This window comes from Talpa europaea (genome assembly GCF_964194135.1).
Source record: "Talpa europaea genome assembly, chromosome: 2".
Taxonomy (NCBI): Eukaryota; Metazoa; Chordata; class Mammalia; order Eulipotyphla; family Talpidae; genus Talpa; species Talpa europaea.
Window position 1 is genome coordinate 22,745,109 of NC_140068.1, and position 19,626 is coordinate 22,764,734.

General features: G+C 33.0%; 1 protein-coding gene across 1 annotated transcript in view; it reads left to right on the forward strand.

Annotated features, from left to right (window-relative positions):
* The window catches only part of AHI1 (Abelson helper integration site 1), a gene marked incomplete at its 3' end in the record, with an annotated part of 145,257 nt that overhangs the window by 29,858 nt on the left and 95,773 nt on the right, over positions 1-19,626 (forward strand). Inside the window, exons 13-16 of the mRNA XM_084228646.1 lie at positions 2,081-2,211; positions 3,443-3,583; positions 15,323-15,519; positions 16,091-16,117. Coding sequence (XP_084084772.1) covers positions 2,081-2,211; positions 3,443-3,583; positions 15,323-15,519; positions 16,091-16,117 — 496 coding nt within the window. The remainder of the gene's footprint in view (positions 1-2,080; positions 2,212-3,442; positions 3,584-15,322; positions 15,520-16,090; positions 16,118-19,626) is intronic.

Sequence of the window (19,626 nt, forward strand, 5' to 3'; positions counted from 1 at the left end):
GAGTGGGAAGCATGAAAAGCTTGAATTGAATTTAATATTCAGAGGTGTATATAAGTTGTACCTGAGACAAAGTCAGTTTTCATCTGTATGAGCATAGGTTTCCTGACAAGGAGTATTAAGAGAAAACTTTTCAGAAATAGAGATTAGAGCCCTATTTTAGAAGGCCTTAGGAGTTTGGTTTTCTTTTTAGCAATATAATATTCAACCTAAGGTCATGACTCTAGAGACAAACTGCTTGGAATCAAATTCTGCCTTTTCCACCCTTTATTAACTGATGACCTCTGTGTGTCTCTCTTCTCATCTCTCCAATGGGAAAAATAATATATACCATCTTCATAAAGGGGAAGATACTAGTGGGGAATATACTAGTTTATAATGTAAAACACTTAAATCATTACAGCACATTGCAAGGACTTAAGAAATGTTTAGTCCAGTAACCTCAGTTCTGGGGCATTTATGTAAAGAAAACAATTATAAAACAGTGTAAAAAATATACATTCAAGATTGTTCATCCAAACCATACTCATTGTGGGGAAAACCTAGAAACACACTAAGTGTTATCCTAGAATAGAAAATTGAAAATATATTTAGACAATTATGTAGCATAAAGCTTTTAATATTATAATACATACTCAAGTTTTCTTACATGTAGGACCATTGTGGTTTATTATTGAGTGAAAAAAGCAGATTAACAGCGTGGTATCTATAAAACCAAAATCTCTCTTTAAACCAGAGATGATAATAGTGTTAACTGGGTGCACAGTAGGCACTGAAACAGTGTTATCTGATATTCATAAGTGAAAAAGCATGTGAGATTGGATTCTATATTCAATAGATGACTTAATAATGTGTTTGCTAACATTTTTGTGAGGATCAAATATTCCTTGTGTGATTTTTAAAACTATATTGCATGAAGCAACTATTAACAGAACTAAAACAACAGAGCGACAAAAGTACAATCATTGTTGAAGACATGTCAGCTCACCACTGACAAGAAGGGATTGATCATATAGACAGAGCATACAGACAGAAATAAAGGCCTTAAATGAACTGTTAGAACAGATAGATTTATTAGACATTTATAAAGCTTTCCATCCCAGAAAAAAATGAATACACTTTCTTCTCCAGTGCACACAGAACATTCTCAGGAATAAATCCACAATATTTATCCAAATAATATCAAAGTCTTAATATCAAATAATATCAAAGTCTAGGTATTTATCCAAATAATATCAAAGTCTTAATATGAAAAGATATATTTATGTCTGTGTACGTAGAAGCACTGTCCACAATTTCCAAATTATGGCACCAACCCAAATGCCTTTCAGCAGATGAATGGATAAAGAAACTGGAATATATACTCAATGGAGCACTACACAGCTGTGAAAAAAGATAAAATAGTGGCATTTGGGGCAGTATGGATGGACCATGAGGTGATTGTGTTAAGTAAAATAAGTCAAATAGTGAAAGACAGATAGCAGGTGGTTTCATTCATCTGTGAAATATAAATAACCAAAAATATACAAAGGAAAAATAGTGTAGGAATAAATCTTGAACTCAGTCAAAGAATATAGTGGTTACCAGAGGGAGCAGGGACTAGGAAAGAGGAGATGGAGGAAAAGCATAGGTAGGTATATGGATTCTGGTAGCTGGGCAGAGTGTGTATGTGCACATATGGAAAAAAGAAAAAAAATAATTTATCACATGGGAAGGATATCTAAAAATATAGAAATTCGGTTCATTTTTTAGTCACCAACTCTAATGCTACTTTATTATGTAGTCTCCTTCTCCATAGCCAGAATTAATCTGTTATCCAGATCTGCAGTTTCCTTTCTGTTCTTCATTTGTGGTACTTTCTGCATCCACTTTCCGTTTTACATTGATTGATTTCTTTCTCCCATTTAATTATAATCTCTCTGATTTCTGGAACTGATTATTCTATATCCATCATAGAATTTCTCCCACATAAAGGATTAAAAATTTGTTTATTAAATGCAAATGAAATATTTAAGTTTCTCTACTGCTAGCCTTTTAAATGTGTAAGACAGGTTACATTTGTAAAGTCTTTTGTTGTTTATAGATTAGCAGCAAGGAAATTTGTAGGTGCAGCAAATTATCGAGAGAAGATTCATAGTACTTTGACACCATGTGGGACTTTTCTCTTTGCTGGAAGTGAGGATGGCGTAGTATATGTTTGGAACTCAGAAACAGGTAAATATCTCATTGATTTTTAAAAATTTTGTATAAAACTACCATTTTATGGAATAATTTTCAAGGAAATTCTGGTTTTAAGTTCTCAATCATGTTTTTCAAAATTGGAAAATTGATAATTTTCAAAATTGAAAATTGGAACTGAGCAACACTCTAAATTTATATTAAATTCTGTTCTTTATTGTTTTGTGCTCCTAATGGATTTAGAATTTTACATTACAAAATTGAAGGTTTATTCTTTCCTTGCTTGTAATGAGATATTTTTGATCTTAGAAAAATACTGAGTACTGTAATGAAAAACACAGAATATTTATTTTTCTGTATAAGCTTAATTTGTAATACAACTTATCATGCAAATGGATAAACATCTAAAATATATTTTTATTAGAAACAAATATTCCTATCAAAATTTTTGATGTCTGAAATTCAATAACAGTTTACTGCAATTCAGGGTTCCCCCCCAAAAAAAATTACCTATTACCCTGGGAAGTTCATTTGTGCCTCACCTTTGCTTTTTAGAGGTAAAACCAAAACTACATAAATATTTCATTTATCCAGTTCCATTAATCTTTCCTTTAGATATTTCTTGACTAGTCAATTTACTTAGATTTTTTTTCTTACTGTGATTTGATACTTTAGCATCAGTTCAGAAATGGTAAATGAATCTTTTTCCTTTCAATAACTGGACCTAGATTCTTTGTTGAGTTCTCATTTTCACAGATTCTATAAACCTCTGCTATAGACCTCTTTTAGCCATTAATAATCATAAATATCTTTAAAACAGATAATTCCAGCAGCCTCTGAAAAAAAAAAAAACAGAAAATTTAATGTAAAAATTAGTTCCCACTAAACGTCTTTGCTTTGAGATTCTTTGTTTTGAGACCTACAGTTTCTCACCTAGTTCTGAGTGGAATTCTAACAGAGAATTAACAGTTGGCATTTGCACAGCTCTGTCAAGTTTCAGAGGTAGATACTATTCCTTCTAAGCTCTTTGTCTTATACCTTGAACACCTCATTAAAGAGGTTGAATTGAGAAGTAGACAGAGGAAGACTGAGAATGAAAATATTTAATACAGTGATGCTCATACATTTGTAAGTACTTGAGGTTTTCATGCAAATAATGTGAACTTTGTTATACTTACTCTAAATATATCTTTAAATATATTGAAAAGTAATCTTATAATGTGAAATATCTAAGACAATAAAAGTTAGCATATGTCATCTCTTTTAGGAGAACAAGTAGCAGTGTATTCTGACCTGCCTTTCAAATCACCTGTTCGAGACATTTCTTATCACCCACTTGAAAATTTGGCTGCATTTTGTGCATTTGGGCAGAATGAGCCAATTCTTTTGTATATTTATGACTTCCATGGTAAGTTTGCTACTTGATGAGTCAAGAATATTTAGAGTAACCTTTATATTTAGACTGAATCAGAATTATGAACTCTGAAAATTGTAGTCCTTTGTGTTAACAAAGATATCTTGAATATACTGAGTCATAGATTAAATTTGTTATTATATTTCCCTCTCCATAAGCATGATTATTATTAATTTAAATGTCAGAAAACGTGTCCATAATGGTTGTGACCTTATTTGTGTATTCATAGATAAGGTAGTCATAACTTTCTTTGTAAATCAATTTAAATAGAAAATTCACTTAAATATGTTAACTAAATTTATTTTAAAGATTCATTTTTTTATTTTTTAAATATGTATACAAGAACTGGGGTATAGGCAAGAGGTGTGGGGGGTAGAGGATTCATCAGAGAGAGTGGGGAGAAGAATGGGCATTTTACTGAAATACACTGCTGAGGGGAGCAGGGGCAAGATGGGAGAGGTCTGCTGTGCCAAATGTGGATTAGTTACTTGGCTTGGATTGAACTCAGACAGTAGCAACAGAAGCAGCTATAGTGCTAAGACTTAACCCCTACACCACCAGGGAGGCCCTATGTTAACCAAATTAAAAGATAAAAAACATTTAGGAAATGTGAATCTGTTATACTTTTAGCTGAATATTGAGTTAATTTCTTGTTTTATGTTTTTGCTCTTAGTAAAGCAAATAGTTTTAATAAACTCTTTGAGAGTTTCTAAAAAAATAAAGCAAAAGATTAAGTATCAATAACAACAAAATCTGGAATTAGAAATCTAATGTCTTTTTCTACTCTAAAAATTACACTGTTCTATCATTGTGAGAAACAATAGGAAATAAAGACCTTGAACACATTCCTTTGGAATAGTATTGCATTCTCAAAATTATTTGGATTTATGCTGTCTTTGATATATTTCTTTAATTTCAGTTGTGAATTTATAGTTTCATTAGTCTACTAATTATACTGATAGTGCTGTCTCTCTCAAAACTGCAATTCCATTTTCTTCATATATTCCTATACATGTAAAAAGTTTTTATACTCTTTGATTTGCTTAGGATATCATGTATCATGATTGTTTTTACTGATTAAGCTAGGATGGCTTACAGTGGTGTATATTCATAAATACATAAATATATATATATAGGTAAAAATAATGTGAAACTACTTGGAGAGTTTTACATTGATGAAATATATTTCTTTATATTAAGACAGATTGTTTAGTGGCTGTGATAAGTGCTGAGTTACTGAATGACTGAGTTAAGTTCTAAACTTGAAGTTGTTGATCATAGCATGGACTTTATTATGCCTTTTCAGCAAATTATGTTAGAAAATAATGTGTAAAATTGAGGTGTATCTTAAAGATCTTTAAGAGAAGAAATAATACATTTCACTAACACATTCAGATTTGCAGACAGCTATTACTAATGGTAGAATTGTTAAACAATTCAGTATCATTTACTCTTATAAGAAATTATTGACAAAAATAAACACTACCTGGTTATAGGAAAAGACAAATGAATTTTTCAGATCATCCCATGTCCAAATTTAGTGTCTACTTCAAACATGTATCTTAAACAAGATCTTTCTTTGTATCCACTCCACATCTTCACATAAAGGAGAGTTATGCTAACTACTTAATAATTGGAGCTGTTACACAGGAAATGGGCAGCACAGTTATGTCCTCAGACTTTTAAGGGGTTTCACAACAGTCTTCATTCAATTTCTAATTTGCTTTTTAAGCTTTTGAAATGTTTACTATGAATGTAAGTTCAAGTTCTACTCTTAACCTTTTTTCCTCAATTTATTTTATGTCATTTAATCAACAGAATAGCCCTAATAGGATTGCCCATTAAGTTTTTACACAGTGGGCATTTAGACTAAGAACTCTATTCTAGAAGCACAAGTAGAAAGAATCCCAAAACAGGACCCCCAAAACAAGGGTTAAGGTTCAGTTCTGTATCTTGCATAAGCCTCTTGTCTTGCCAAAGCTGCATGTCTTTATCTGGTTACTGGTTCTACTAATACCTAGCCTATGTAAGAGATAGACGTTTGTGAGGATACTAGGAGAGAGGGACTGTGAAAGTGTTACAGGGTAGCCCATCCTTTCCCCCCAACAAAAGTACTTCATTATTTAATAAAAACTAAAAACAAACAGAAAGGTAAAATGGGTTGTTACATGCTCATTGAACCAGTATATATTTGACTTTACGGGAACTCACATTTTAATATACTGATAAGTATCTTTTTATGGAATGGAAATGAAATTAGTTTTTTTTTTTCCCATCTCTTTTTGTTCTTCAGCCTTCTTTTTATTTGAGCATGTACCTTTTCAGGTCAATTAGAAAACAAGTGCATAAAGTTAAGAACATTATGTTCTATCCATGCCTTGTTAATGGTAGTGTAGAAGATTTTGGAGGGTTTTAGAAATTAAAATATTCAAATAATACTCGTGAAATTAGAGTTATATTGTAGAATGTATTTATATATTTATTTATTTATTTTTAAAGATTTCTTTATTTATGCATACAAGAACTGGGTTACAGGCCAGAGGTGCAGGGGGGTGAGAGAATTCACCAGAGACAGAGTGGTGAACAGGACAGGCAGACTGACTGAAATACACTGCTGAGGGGAACAGTGGGCGAGACAGGAGAGGTCTGTTGCACCATGTGGGTAGCTCCCTGGCCAGCTAGGGACCAACTCCTGCTGCAGTGGCTGTGGATAGCTTCATGGTGCTGTGCTTAACCCTTTGCGCCTCCAGGGAGGCAATGTATTTAGAGCACAATTTTTAATATACTAACACACCTTTTCAAACAAAACTCAATATTTCAACACATTTTCCCAACTCTTTGTTGCCTATTTTTAAAAAGAGGAAGCTTAGGAAGGAGTTATATAACCCCAAGCAGTCGAAGATTTAGCACAGTTCTTATGAATGGATATATATATCTCCTTAAGTTTTTTTTGGACTCTAAAATATTTCACTTGTTTAACACAAGTCAGAATCAGTCCAAATAGTCTTTACATTTTATAATCTAAATTGTATGTATTATTGGCCTATTATAGTTTTGCCTTCCCTTTTATTTTTTAATGCAGCAATATTTTGTTCAAACTTTCTTATCTGAAAATGAAGTTTAACTGCAGCTTTTGATAACTGCTTTAATGGTATAAAATTTGAACTATGTAGCATACTTACATGATTTTTAAATGGTATTTATTAAGTTGGTGGTATACATAGGTAATTTGCAGGGAAAATGGAACAAGCTCATTTTTTCTAAGTCAGATTTACTGCGAATGAGACCACAATGGTAGCTAAATGTATCATTCATCTTTCAGTTCTAGCAAAATCTGTGAAGAGTCAGCAAGCATCTTTCCCTGTTAAGCATATTTTCAGGTTGTGGTCTTTTGGGTCTTTCATTCTACTGACTTTTTGCTTTTTTTGGTAAGAAATATAATTTTTACTTTCAGAAACCAGTTTTATTTGCCTGATGTTGAAAGGGTTAATCATCTAGTAATACAAAATTTAGTCACAGAGTACCACAGACAATGTACTTTTAGGATTCCCATAATAACAGGGTACTAGTCAGAGAAACAGCTTGTACTGAATTAAATTTATGGAGCTATAGTCCAGCAATTAATTTTCTGTTATTAATGAGTATTTGTCTAACCTGAAGAAACATGTCCTACATTTAATAATAATTATAGCTAGTGCATAGCACTTTCTATGGTCCTAGTACTGTTTTTAGCACTTTACATATATTTATTTTTCACAATAATCTTAAAAAATAAATATTGTACTTATTCCCATTTTATAAGAATCAGGACTTAGATCCAGAAATCTGGATTTGAAGTCCAATCTCTTATTTGCTAACTACTTTTTTAGCAGATTTCCTGAAATACTAGCTTTTGATTGTCTGATAAACAAATATTTTATTTTTCCTGCATTAGCTTTTATTCTATGTCACTCTCTGGAGTATGTGATTTCTTAGTGTTATCTATACTTTGTAGGAAGCAGAGATGGAGGCTTATTCATGTTTTTCTTATCAGTGCCTCACATAATACATATTTATATAATATTTTATGTGGGATCAAGTCTTAATTTGGAAATTTCTCAGCATTATTTGATAATCCTAGGTAATGAGCTAAATTTTTCACTAGGTGGCAATATCTCCCCCAAATCAGAATTAATTTTGGAGTGCTTTCCAGTCTTAGTGTCTGATGCAAAATCATCTTTATTGAGCACTTACTGTGTGCCAAGTTGGAGAAGGCTATGAAACCTAGGAAATACATGCATATGGATTATCATGCTCTTTTCCAGTCCTTTGTGCTTCTTAAATAGTTAAACCAATAAACTAAAATGATTTTATTTATAGAATTCATGTTCATTAAGGACCTACATTATTATTTTTTTCACACTAATAGACTCTGTGAAATGTATGCTTTTAGGCGCCTATAAACATTTTGTTTATAGACTCATGGACTAGAATCCATGGTGTTTGTAATGCCCTATATTGTACTTGGTGTATTACTGATATACAGTAAGTGTTTGAAATCATAATCACAGATATTATAGAAAAGCATTTTTCCCTTAAATTTTATAAAAGTATGGAACGAAAGCATGATTAATTAGTAAATTTGAGGCTAGTAGTGGTGGAGTTGGTAGCAGCAGCAGCAGCAGCTAACATTTATTAGACATTTACTGTGTGCCCCTTACTTTTAAGAGCATTTGCACACACACATACAGTACTCCCAACACCCCCAAGGTTGGTGCTATTGTCCAGATTATGAAACTGAGGCACAGGGAGAATGAGGTAATTCACTTAAGAGCACACAGTTGGTAAATAATAAAACTACAATTGATTTCTGGCTGACTTCAGAGCCTATCTATGCTCTTAAAACAGTAAGCTGTCACAGCTACTTAGTCTTTGCATGTCCTGTTTCATCAAGTAACTTAAGAAGGTAACTAAGTTTCCTGTGGTGAAATATATTGTTTTTAATTTTAGTATTAAAAAGAACGCCTTACAATTAAAAGGAACTTTGCTTATCTGGAATTATTATCAACAGTTAATTCTTTTATGACTATTGGGGTAATCATAATGCATTAAGCCATAATATAAATATATGAATTTTCTTTATTATGTAGCATTAACTGTTAATGTAACTACTTTTACAATATTCTAGGAATAAGATAATATCTACTTGAAATAATTGTAATAATCATAGTTTATGTATAATTTAATAGTGTTCTTGAAGTACTTACTGATGATAAATGACTCAAAAGCAAACTCATTATAATCCTCATACTTGGAAAAGATCATGTGGGAATATGCATAATTGATTGTAGATAAAAATTTTTAAGTATCTAGTCTTAGCTCAGTAGGAGAAATTAAGAGATAGAAATGCCAACTTTTATGACATGCTGAAACTGCCTATTTCTTGGTCATATCTTGATGCAGATATCTGTTTTAATATTCTTCATATAATAGATACTTTGACTTGAAAGTATGTTATTCAAAGATTCTGGACACTGGAAAACTTAGTCAACTTAATGTTTTGAGCATAAATCAGAACTCTGAATTCCTCATCCAGGCAAATTTTTTAATGCGTACACTGGTGCTTTTTAAAATGCACCAGGAAGGTGGAATGATATGGTGGACAACAGTGTGGTAGGGAAGACTAGCATAGGAGTAGAGCACTGGGGTTCTAGACAAAATGCCATCCATCTCTGCTGCACCCAGGTCAAATAAGTTAGCATTTCTGTATCTGTTTTTTCACCCATAAAATTATGTTTTATGATTTATCAAAGGACAAAATGAAAGTATGAAGCAAGACATGGAATATAGATTATTAGAATTAATGAACTGAGCTACAGTAGGGAAATCCTAACTGTTGTCTTTAACAATATGCGTAACATGCATTTTCAATTGAGAAGCATGAGCATGATGATTAATAATGGAGTAGGAAACCAACAAAAGGACAATAACATGAAGCTTAGGGGATTTGGAGATAGTTTATTTTAGTATTCAGCTAACAGATTTGATTAATATTAGGTGCTTTCCCTTTTGGTTGACTATGAGACACTAATCTATTACATTTTTGAGCAGTTTTATTAGTGATTCAAGTTCTACTTGATGTTTAGAAAATATCAAGAAAATACAAGACAAACAACTGACCCTGAAATACAGCTAGGCTGCTAGAACTGAATTGTTAGTAGAACTTGTTTAATTCATCTATACATTATCTTAAGATTAGCTGAAGCAGAATCAAGTCGATAAAATACAATAGAAAACATAAGCCCTTGACAATTTTTTGTTTATGTATTCTTTTTTGAGATATCTGGCTTACAGCGCTGTATATGATTCAGAGGAATAGGATCACACCTTCTCAGATGTGCATCACCACACCCCATCCAACCCAGAATACCCATGTCCCTTTTTCATATACGAATGGGTTCCCTACCCACATTGTCCCTGTCCCCACTGTCTGCCTCTAGCAGCTTCAATTCTGCTGTCATTTCTAGGCTTTATTTTGGTTTAGTTTTGTTGGTTCCTTTGTTTTATTGTTCTGTACTCTACATGAGTAAAATCATCCAACATTTGTTTTCTTCTTTTAGCTTATTTCACTTAATCATCTCCAGTTCTATCCACTTTGTTGCAAATGGCACAAGCTCATCTTTTGTGTAGCTGAATAATATTCCATCATGTGTGTGTACCACATAATCTAGTCATCTGTTGTTGAACACTTGGGTTGTTTCCACAACTTGGCTATTGTAAACAGTACTGCAATGAACATATGAGTACATATATCCCTTTGAATTAGTGTTTCTGCATTCTTTGGATAAATACGAAGGCATGGAATTGCTAGATAATGTGATATATCTACTTTTAATATTTTAAGAAAGCTCCACACTGCTTCTCATAGGGGTTGGACCAGTCTATATCCCCACTAACAGTGTGCAAGGGTTCCTTTTTCCCTATATCCTCACCAACATTTGTTATTTCTGTTTTTTTGATGCAGATCATTCTCAATGAAGTGAGGTGTCTTATTGACTTATATTCTTGTTTCAATCCATTTGGGCTGGTATAGTAAAATCCAGAGACTGCATGACTCATGAACAAGAGAAATTTGTCTCATAGTTCTGAAAGCTGGAAAGCCCAAGGTCAAGACACCAGCAGATTCAGTGTTCCTCAGGAACCCACTTTTTTGTTCATAGATTGTTCCTTCCAGCTGTAACCTCATGAGGTGGAAGTGGCAAGGGAGTTCTATAGGGCTTCTTTTATAGGGGCCCTAATCCCATTCATGAGGGTTCTAATCTCATGACCTATTCACTTCCCAAAGGCCCTGTCTCCTAATACCATCACTTTGGGGTTAGAATTTCAACATATATATTTTTAAGGAACACAAACTTCAGACCACAGAAATTCTCAACACATAGCAGATGTTAAAGGAAGAGAAGGAAGCTGAATGCAAAGAAACTAGAGAAGTATACCTACCAGCTTACAGTAATCATAATTAGAAGCTAATTTTTTTTTTTTGAAGGAAGGGATTAACTATCAAGTAAAATGACTGCATAGTAACAGGGCTATATGCAGTAACAGGTCTTGAACAAAGGAATTGAATTTTGAATCAGAAGGAAATCTTCCTATTAAAGTAACTGTAAGAAAAAATATGTTGTGTATTTTGTTTTACTTTATTTTAAAGTAATAACATAAACACACATAAATTTTAATAATAAACCTTGTATTTACTTCCAATGGATTAAAATATCTTATTTCCTCTATTCTTCCTCCTATAGAGATAAAAATCTCCTGAGAAAGCCCCATTATTTTTTTTATAATTAAGACCAGAACATACACAAAAGCACTGAATTTACTATATAAATGAAAGGATTGTCAGTTATGAAAACATACTGAGTTTGAATTGTGTAAAATTTAGAACTCCAAGTTATAGCCTATTGGAGGTAAGCTGAGAAGTGTTTAGAGGGCTTGGCATTCCTTTAAGTGAATGTGTTGTAGTTGCCACTTATGTGTTTTCAGCACCTTGTCCATTCCTCTGCTGTACCACTTAGAAAATTAAAGTCATTTCTTGTTGATCTGCAAAAGATACAGGCCCCCAGAAGGGGCCACTGTCTTGGTATTCCCAGATACTGTTCTAGTGCATGCCTCAAAGGGCTACAGAAGGATGGGAATGAGAATGTGAAAACTAGGAGCTTTAAACATAGCAGGTTAGGTTAGAGCTAAGTTTTAAATGTATAAAATTAATTAGCACAAAGAACAGAAAATAAAGAAGTGAAGAAATTGTTATTTAATTGCAACATCATACTCCAGCCATGGCCTATGTAAAAGTTATTTAAAACCTTAAAAATGTCAGAAGCAGAGAGCTTAGAGGAATTTCAGTATTATTGGTTATAAGTTATTTAACAAGGAAATAATCTTTGTAATATCTTACAAGTAGATACATATATATATATATATATATTTTATTTTATGGAGGGTGGGGAACAGGAAAGAATGCAAGAACCCATAAGCAGCTTCTGTTTCTAGTATTTGAGATGGTCTTTGTGAGTATTTCTGCAAAAATTGACTTTTCACAGAAAAGTGCTAAAAATAAAGTAGGGTGTTTATTTGACTATTTGAAATCTAGTCATAAAATTATCTTCAGACAATAGAAACAAGTATTCATGGTTGTTTGGGGTTTATTCTTATCTGCATTCATTTAGGTCATAAGTCCTTTCTGAAAGGCATCTTAATGCCTGGAAAAATAAACAAATACTTAGTGCCTTTTGTTATTTTTTACTAGTCAAATTCCTTCTTTACACAGAAGAATAAATCATGTTTAGCATAGTATAATAATTGGCAAATAAAGTCTGGCAAATACAATAAGGCAAATACCAAAATTTTACTATCCTGTGTAACTTAGCTTACTCAGAGCTAGAAGTGAAATACCAATTGAAAAAAATATATAGCAAATGCAGGAACATAGGGAGTGAGAAAATCCCATTAAATAGTTATACTCTATTCTCTATAACAGCAAATAAATAAATAAATAAATAATGAAGTGCCAAAAGGACACTTGTGAAAAGTAAATAAAGCAAAGATGAAAAGATGATGAACCATGATATTCATGTGTTGATTCCTTCATCTCCAGTCTACCTTTGTTAAACCATCCAAATTCCAGTCCATGGAGTACTTTTGTTTTCTTTCACCGCTCTAAATTTTCTCTTGTCTTTTAAACAGTTTTTGAGTATTTGACAGTTAAATGTCCCAGTGATTAAAAAAAAAAAAGTTCAAAATGTGCAATGAAAAAGAGTAATCAAACTCATGAAAATCTAAGTGTAGGAACAGGTGCACTTCCATCTAGGAATGGTGATTGGTGTTAAGGAATGTGCGTGCTTATAGAGGGATGAGTTGTAAGCAGGTCTCCCTCAAAAGTGCTCTCTGGTACTTCTAACACTAGGTCTACAGGAGAGAGCACCAATTGTTACTGAGCTATTCTTTGTTTGGGATGTTTGAATGAAGTAATATATTGATACAAAGACCAAGCTAACATTTTTCTAATGTGTGCCATCTCAAATTCATAGTTGGAGAAACAAAGATAGTTAACTAAAAAAATGTCATCATCCATTCTTATATTTTTATATTTTTAATATTTTCCCTCCCAATTAATGATATTTAAAAATATTTACTTATGTATATTTGAGTAACAACTTCTATTCATAAAAGGAATAATTTATTTAAATGCTATTGTATAATTCTATTACATGTTCTTCCATTATTTTAAACAGAATTTCAATATATGCTGGCTACCCTTATTCATTGTTTTATATCCTGACACTTTGCTAAACTGAGTAATTGTTTTGATTAGTTTTTCCATGGAGTTTTTAGGGTTCTCTATGTATGTTACCAGGTCATCTGTAAATAACAATAGCTTTACTTATTCTTTACAAATTTGCCTTCCTTTTATGTCTTTCTTTTATCTAATTGCTGTAGAGCTTCCAATTCTATGTTGAATAGTAATGTTAAGAGTGGATGTCCCTGGGCCTCCCCAGTGGCGGAGCAGTCGAGCGCTGGGTTGCGAAGCTGCCCACAGCCTCTGCAGCGCCGGTTCGATCCCCGCCTGCTCCCTGGCCATGGAAGGAGGGTCCCACATGGCATGCAGACCTCTCCTGCTGTGCCTGCTCGCTCTGGCTCTAGTGAATTCTCTCACCCTCCCGTGCTTCTGACTGTACCCAGTGCTTATATAAATAAATAAATAAATAAAGTCTTTAAAAAAAAAAAAAAAAGAGTGGATGTCCCTGTCTTGTACCAGCTCTTAGTGGAAAAACTGTTAGTTTTCCATCTTAGTTACTGATATTAGCTGTGGGTTTGTTGTAAATAACTTTTATTAAGATAAGCTCCATTTATCCCAAGTTTTTCCATTTATCATAAATGGATGTTGGAACTTATCAAATGATTTCTCAGCATTTATTGACATGATCATATGGTTTTATCTTTATTTTTATTGATGTGATGAATCATGTTGATTGAATTTTGTATGTTGAACCACCTTTGTGTCCCTGGTATAAATCCCATTTGGTCATGGCATATGATCCTTTTAATGCTTTGTTGGATTCTCAGTTTGTTAGGATTTTATTGAGGATTTTTATGTCTTTGTTTATTGGGAAAATTGGTCTGTCATTTTCTTGTTTTTGTGTTGTTTTTGTTTGGTGTTAATGTTGGCCTCATAAGGTAGATTGGGAAGTTTTCTTTCACTTTCATTTTTTTGGAAGAGTTTGAGCAGGATACCAAATCTTCATTGAAGATTTGGTAGAACTCACTTGTGAAGCCATCTGGTTCTGGACTTTTGTTTTTTGGGTGACTTTCTATTACTGTTTCAATTTTCTTGCTTGTGATTGGTTTATTCAGGTCATTTACTTTAAAATGTTTTACTGCATCTTCATTGACGAGTTTTCAGATTTGAAAGTTTTATTTTCTTACATCTTTGTCAGTTTTTGGATAGTATTTAATTTCTCCCCTCCATTATAATCATTTTAAGTAATAATGGAATAATGTTTGTGAAAGCATCCTAGAAACCAGTAAGGACAGTACAGATGCTGTTCCTTGTATCATCATCATTGTCATCAAAAACAATCAACCTTTGAGTCATCTACCCCACTCTGGGTAATTAAGCCCAAAGAAAGAATTATATTGAGAAACTAATTAAACTATGGAAGCATTTACAGTGGTCTGTAGTGAGGGAAAAGAAGAAATATGGTAAATATTTGGTAATAGAAGTCATGCATAAATTATCATACTAAATTAGGTGAGATACTGTAAGCATTTAAAAATGCTAATTATATAATTGTAGAAATACAAAAAATGTTTTCATTTAAATTGAAAATATGTTAACTTGTATTTATACTATAATATATTGTATAATATATATATAAATTAGGAAAAGCATATGAAAATATTATAAAGATGGGTTTATGAATAATTTTTATTGTTTTTAATTTCCTTTATGCCTTTGATTCTTTGTGTTATGTTTTACATAGATGTATATTTAAATTTAAGCTCTCATACCAATTAATATATATTCCTTCTTCAAGATTTTACAGTATTTAATAATTTCACATGTCAAGAGTAATGTTTTATTATTCAGTATTTAAAATGTATCATGCAGTTTCTGATCATTTAATGCTATAATTTCATGGACTGATTATTTCATAATTACATGCCTTTCCTATAATCATGGATTCATTTTCCCAGTTGCCCAACAGGAGGCTGAAATGTTGAAAAGCTACAATGGAACGTTTCCATTACCTGGAATACACCAAAGTCAAGATGCTTTATGTACTGGCCCTAAACTGCCGCATCAAGGCTCTTTTCAGATTGATGACTGTGTCCACACTGAAACCTCATCATTGAAGATGCAGCAAGTGAAACAGAAACTTGATTCTGTCACAGTATGTTGAATTTTTTTATGCAGTTGAGAAGTTGGAAATTTTAAAACCATGTGATCCTGCTTTACATTGCCTTAAAACTAGACTTTCTTATACTTTTATAGTGCCTTTTTGGTACTAATCACAATAAACAAACTGACTTTAGGATAATCCGTCATGTTTTCCTCACGTGATATCTCTGTAAAGGCAGCCTTCTCTGTTTAAAACTATTTGTATATGTGTGTGCTTATATACAGCGCACACACATGCATCGAACACCAACCTGGGAAAATATTTATGTAAGATATATTAAAGGAAAAAATAACCAAAAAGGAAAAATAGTAAGAATTTAACAAACGGATAAAAGAAATAAACATGTTTATTTCATAAGCATATTTTAAATATTTTATAAGCATGTTTAAATGTTCTAACTACTATGAAAACAAGTGCCACAGAAACTAGATATTGCCTCGAAGGGAAGGCTTGGTCTCTAGTAGTGTGATGTTTGGTATTAAAAGATTAGCATCTTAATATGTTGAAAACAGTTATTTTTCATTAAAATGAAATTATGACTATTTCTTATTGTATTTTTTAGGAGGTGATAAGAGCCTCTGCAGCAAAGGTAAGTAGTTTTTATTACCAGGAAGATAACATTAAAATAATAGTTTTCATTGTGATGTACACAATGAAAATTGTAAAAAAATTGTATATATTGATAAAAGAATAGTTTTTTATAGAATTCTTACAAAAGTAACTCTGTTATATATTTTCCTTATTTGAGCTTGAATTTATCAAGGAATTATATAATACTGGAACCAGAGAATTTTGCAAGTAGTTTTGTGTTTTTGTAAGATTTAAGAATATTCAGTGGCTGGGATCTGCTTTTAGTAAAGGATCAGTAAAGTCATTTCATTTTCTGAGAAAATATTATGTGATATTTAATACATAGAAGTACCAATACAGTTCCAGAGTGTATGTGTGTGTGTGTGTGTGTGTTGAGTAAGTTATGTAAACCTTGAAATGCATGGAAGCACATAAATAGCAGTGGTACATTATGTTGGTGATGCTTTTGATCATTTACACAAATTTTTCATGTCTTTTCCCATTAAACTATATAGCAATCCTGAGAGATTAGTTATTTTCTTTTTTTTTTTTTTTGAAGATTTATTTATTTATTTATATAAGAGCCAGGGTACACGCCAGATGTGAGGGAGGGTGAGAGGATTCACCAGAGACAGAGTGGGGAACAGAACAGGCAGACTGAAATACACTGCTGAGGGGAGCAGTGGGTGAGACAGGAGAGGTCTGCCACGCCATGTGCAACCCTCGCCTGCTGGCAGGGATGAACCAGCTCAGCAGAGGCTGCGGACAGCTTCACAGTGCTGTGCTCAACCACCTGCACCACCAGGGAGGCCCGAGATTAGTTATTTTAATTCCAATGTTAGGAAGGAGGAAGCTGAGACTTGTTGAGAATAAGTGATTATCACAATACCCCAAAGTTAGTCTAAAAATGATGGTGTAGGGCCTCCCTGGTGGCACAAGGGGTTAAGCACCACACTGTGAAGCAATCTGCAGCTTCTGCAGCATAAGTTCAACCCCCAGCCAGGGAGCAACCCACATGGCGAAGCAGACCTCTACTGACTCGCCTGCTGTTCCCCTCAGCAGTGTACTTTGGTCAATCTGCCTGTTCTCTTCCCCACTCTGTCTCTGGTGAATCCTCTCATCCCCCTGGATCTCTGGCCTGTATGTACCCCAGCTCTTGTATGCATAAATAAATAAATCTTAAAAAAAAATAAAAATGATGGTATATAGAAAGGCTCTTGTTTGTTAAACGATTTCAACTAAATTGTGTCTGAGATGCTTTCAGCTCAGCAGCTCTTCATTTTACATGCAAGGTTGCTTTATGTATAACTTTAAACTCAGTTGTTAAAGTAAATTTTAACTTGAAAGACATGGAATGTTCATCCTTCCCTTTTTTCTTCTGCCCCCCACCAAGTCAATTGGATAGTTAATAGCCATTCATTTATAAAATGTAATTATGTATCACAAAGTGAAAGGGTGAGCCATTCATAGGGAAAGAATTAGATGGTATGAGGATGGTTAAAGACTGTTTCATATATGTCAGTGCAGTGAAGATTATTTTTTTTTTATTCCCTGCTACCCCCTAGAATACAGAAGTCAGCTATTGTCTCTTTTCCGCCGGGCATCTTGTGGAGGAAAGCTGTCAGAAAACACTAGCCTGCCCCATCATTGTGCTGTCCAGTATCAGTCAGGACCATCATTTTTTTTTTTTTTACCTAATTATCACAAGTCAACAGGATATAGAATATAGACAAGGGGAAGGAAGACAGAGGAGAAAAGAGAACAAGCTATATTCTGACTTGGGCTACAGATGTTCAGGAAACTTGTTCCTGATAGCAGCAATGATTGGTGTGATGATTGTAGCACCAAGATTACTAAATCTTCCTAAGTACGCATATTATATAAAACTAGAGTTAAAAAAACACTTTATTCTCTGACTAGCAATTCAGAGCTATTTCTCTCTTGTTTTTGACAAATATACCATGTAATGAATATACCATATACCTCTGTGCTGTCCACATGCCCTCCTGTTCACCCTGTTAAAGTGTATAATTCACTAGGCTTACCATCTTCGAGTTGTGCAACATCACTGCTGTCTGATTTTAGAACATTTTCGTTGCACCAGAAAGAAATCCCACATTTCTTAGCCATCATTCCCCATTCCTGCATGTATTATGCAACACACACAGACACACACACACACGCAGACACGCACACACATTCTAGTAACCTCTAATATTATTTGTCTCTATAGATTTGCCTATTCTGAACATTTTATGTCAGTATATTCATATAATATGTGGTCATTTGTAACTGGCTGCTTTCACTTGGAATAGTGTCTTTATGATTCCTCCATGTGTAGCAGGTATCGGTACTACTTTTTGTTGACAAATAAGATTCTGTAGCATGAATATAGTGTATTTGTTTACCATTTCATCATTTTATGACATTTGGGTTACTTCTACTTGTTGGCTATTAGGAATAATGCCTCTATGAATACAGGTATAATTTTTTGGTAGGCCTGTCTTCTCATTTCTCTAGGGTATATAGCTAGGACTGGAAATGTGGGTTATTTATCTGGGACTGGAGTCTTATGGTAACTCCATGTTAACATTTTGTCTAACTTTTCCAGAGGGGTTACACTATCAATTAATTCACCAGCAATTAAAAGGGTTCCATTTTCTCTCCTCATCCTTGCCAACACATGTTATTTTCTGCCTTTTTTATTTTAATTACTGTAGTGTGTGGTAATTTCTCATTGTGATTTAGATTTGCATTTCTCTAACAGTGATGAGCATTTTTAACATGTTATTTGTATATCTTTGGATAAATACTTGTTCAGTTTTTTTTCCCCATTCCTTAAACCTTAAATATATATATATATATATATATATATATATATATATTTGGTTTTTATTGTTCTCTTTGAAGAGTTCTTCATAGACAAGTCTTCTACTAGATAGATTTACAAATGTTTTATCCCATTTTCTAGGTTATCTTCACTTTCTATTTCTTTTAAATAAAAAAGGCTGTAATTTTTATGAAATTCAATTTGCCCATTTTTTTCCTTATATCATTTATTCGTACATTAGAAACCATTGCCTAATCCTAGCTTCCAAGGATTTGCCTTCTCTGTTTTCTAAGCTTTTAATATTTTTAACTCTCAAATTTAGGCTTGTGATTATTTGAGTTATCTTTTTTTTAATGTGGTGATGTAGAGGTCCATGTGGATGTATAGTTTCTCATCTGTTACATCTAAGATAATACATTTTCCCCAAGAACTACAATTTTCTCTTCCATAAATCCCAGCCAGATTTTTATATTGTTGAGGATTTACTCTTATTTTCCATTTGTATCCTTTAAACAATTATTTATTGAGTGCATCCCAATAATTTTTTTGGTGTTTGCTATAGGACATTGATGAAGAACATTTTATTGTGGGATACGAACAATAAAAAAGGAAAGAAATAATTTCAGACAATAAGTGATATGAAGTAAATAGATTCATGGGACAAAGGATGACTGGGCAGTGAGGCTTCTTTCAGAGGA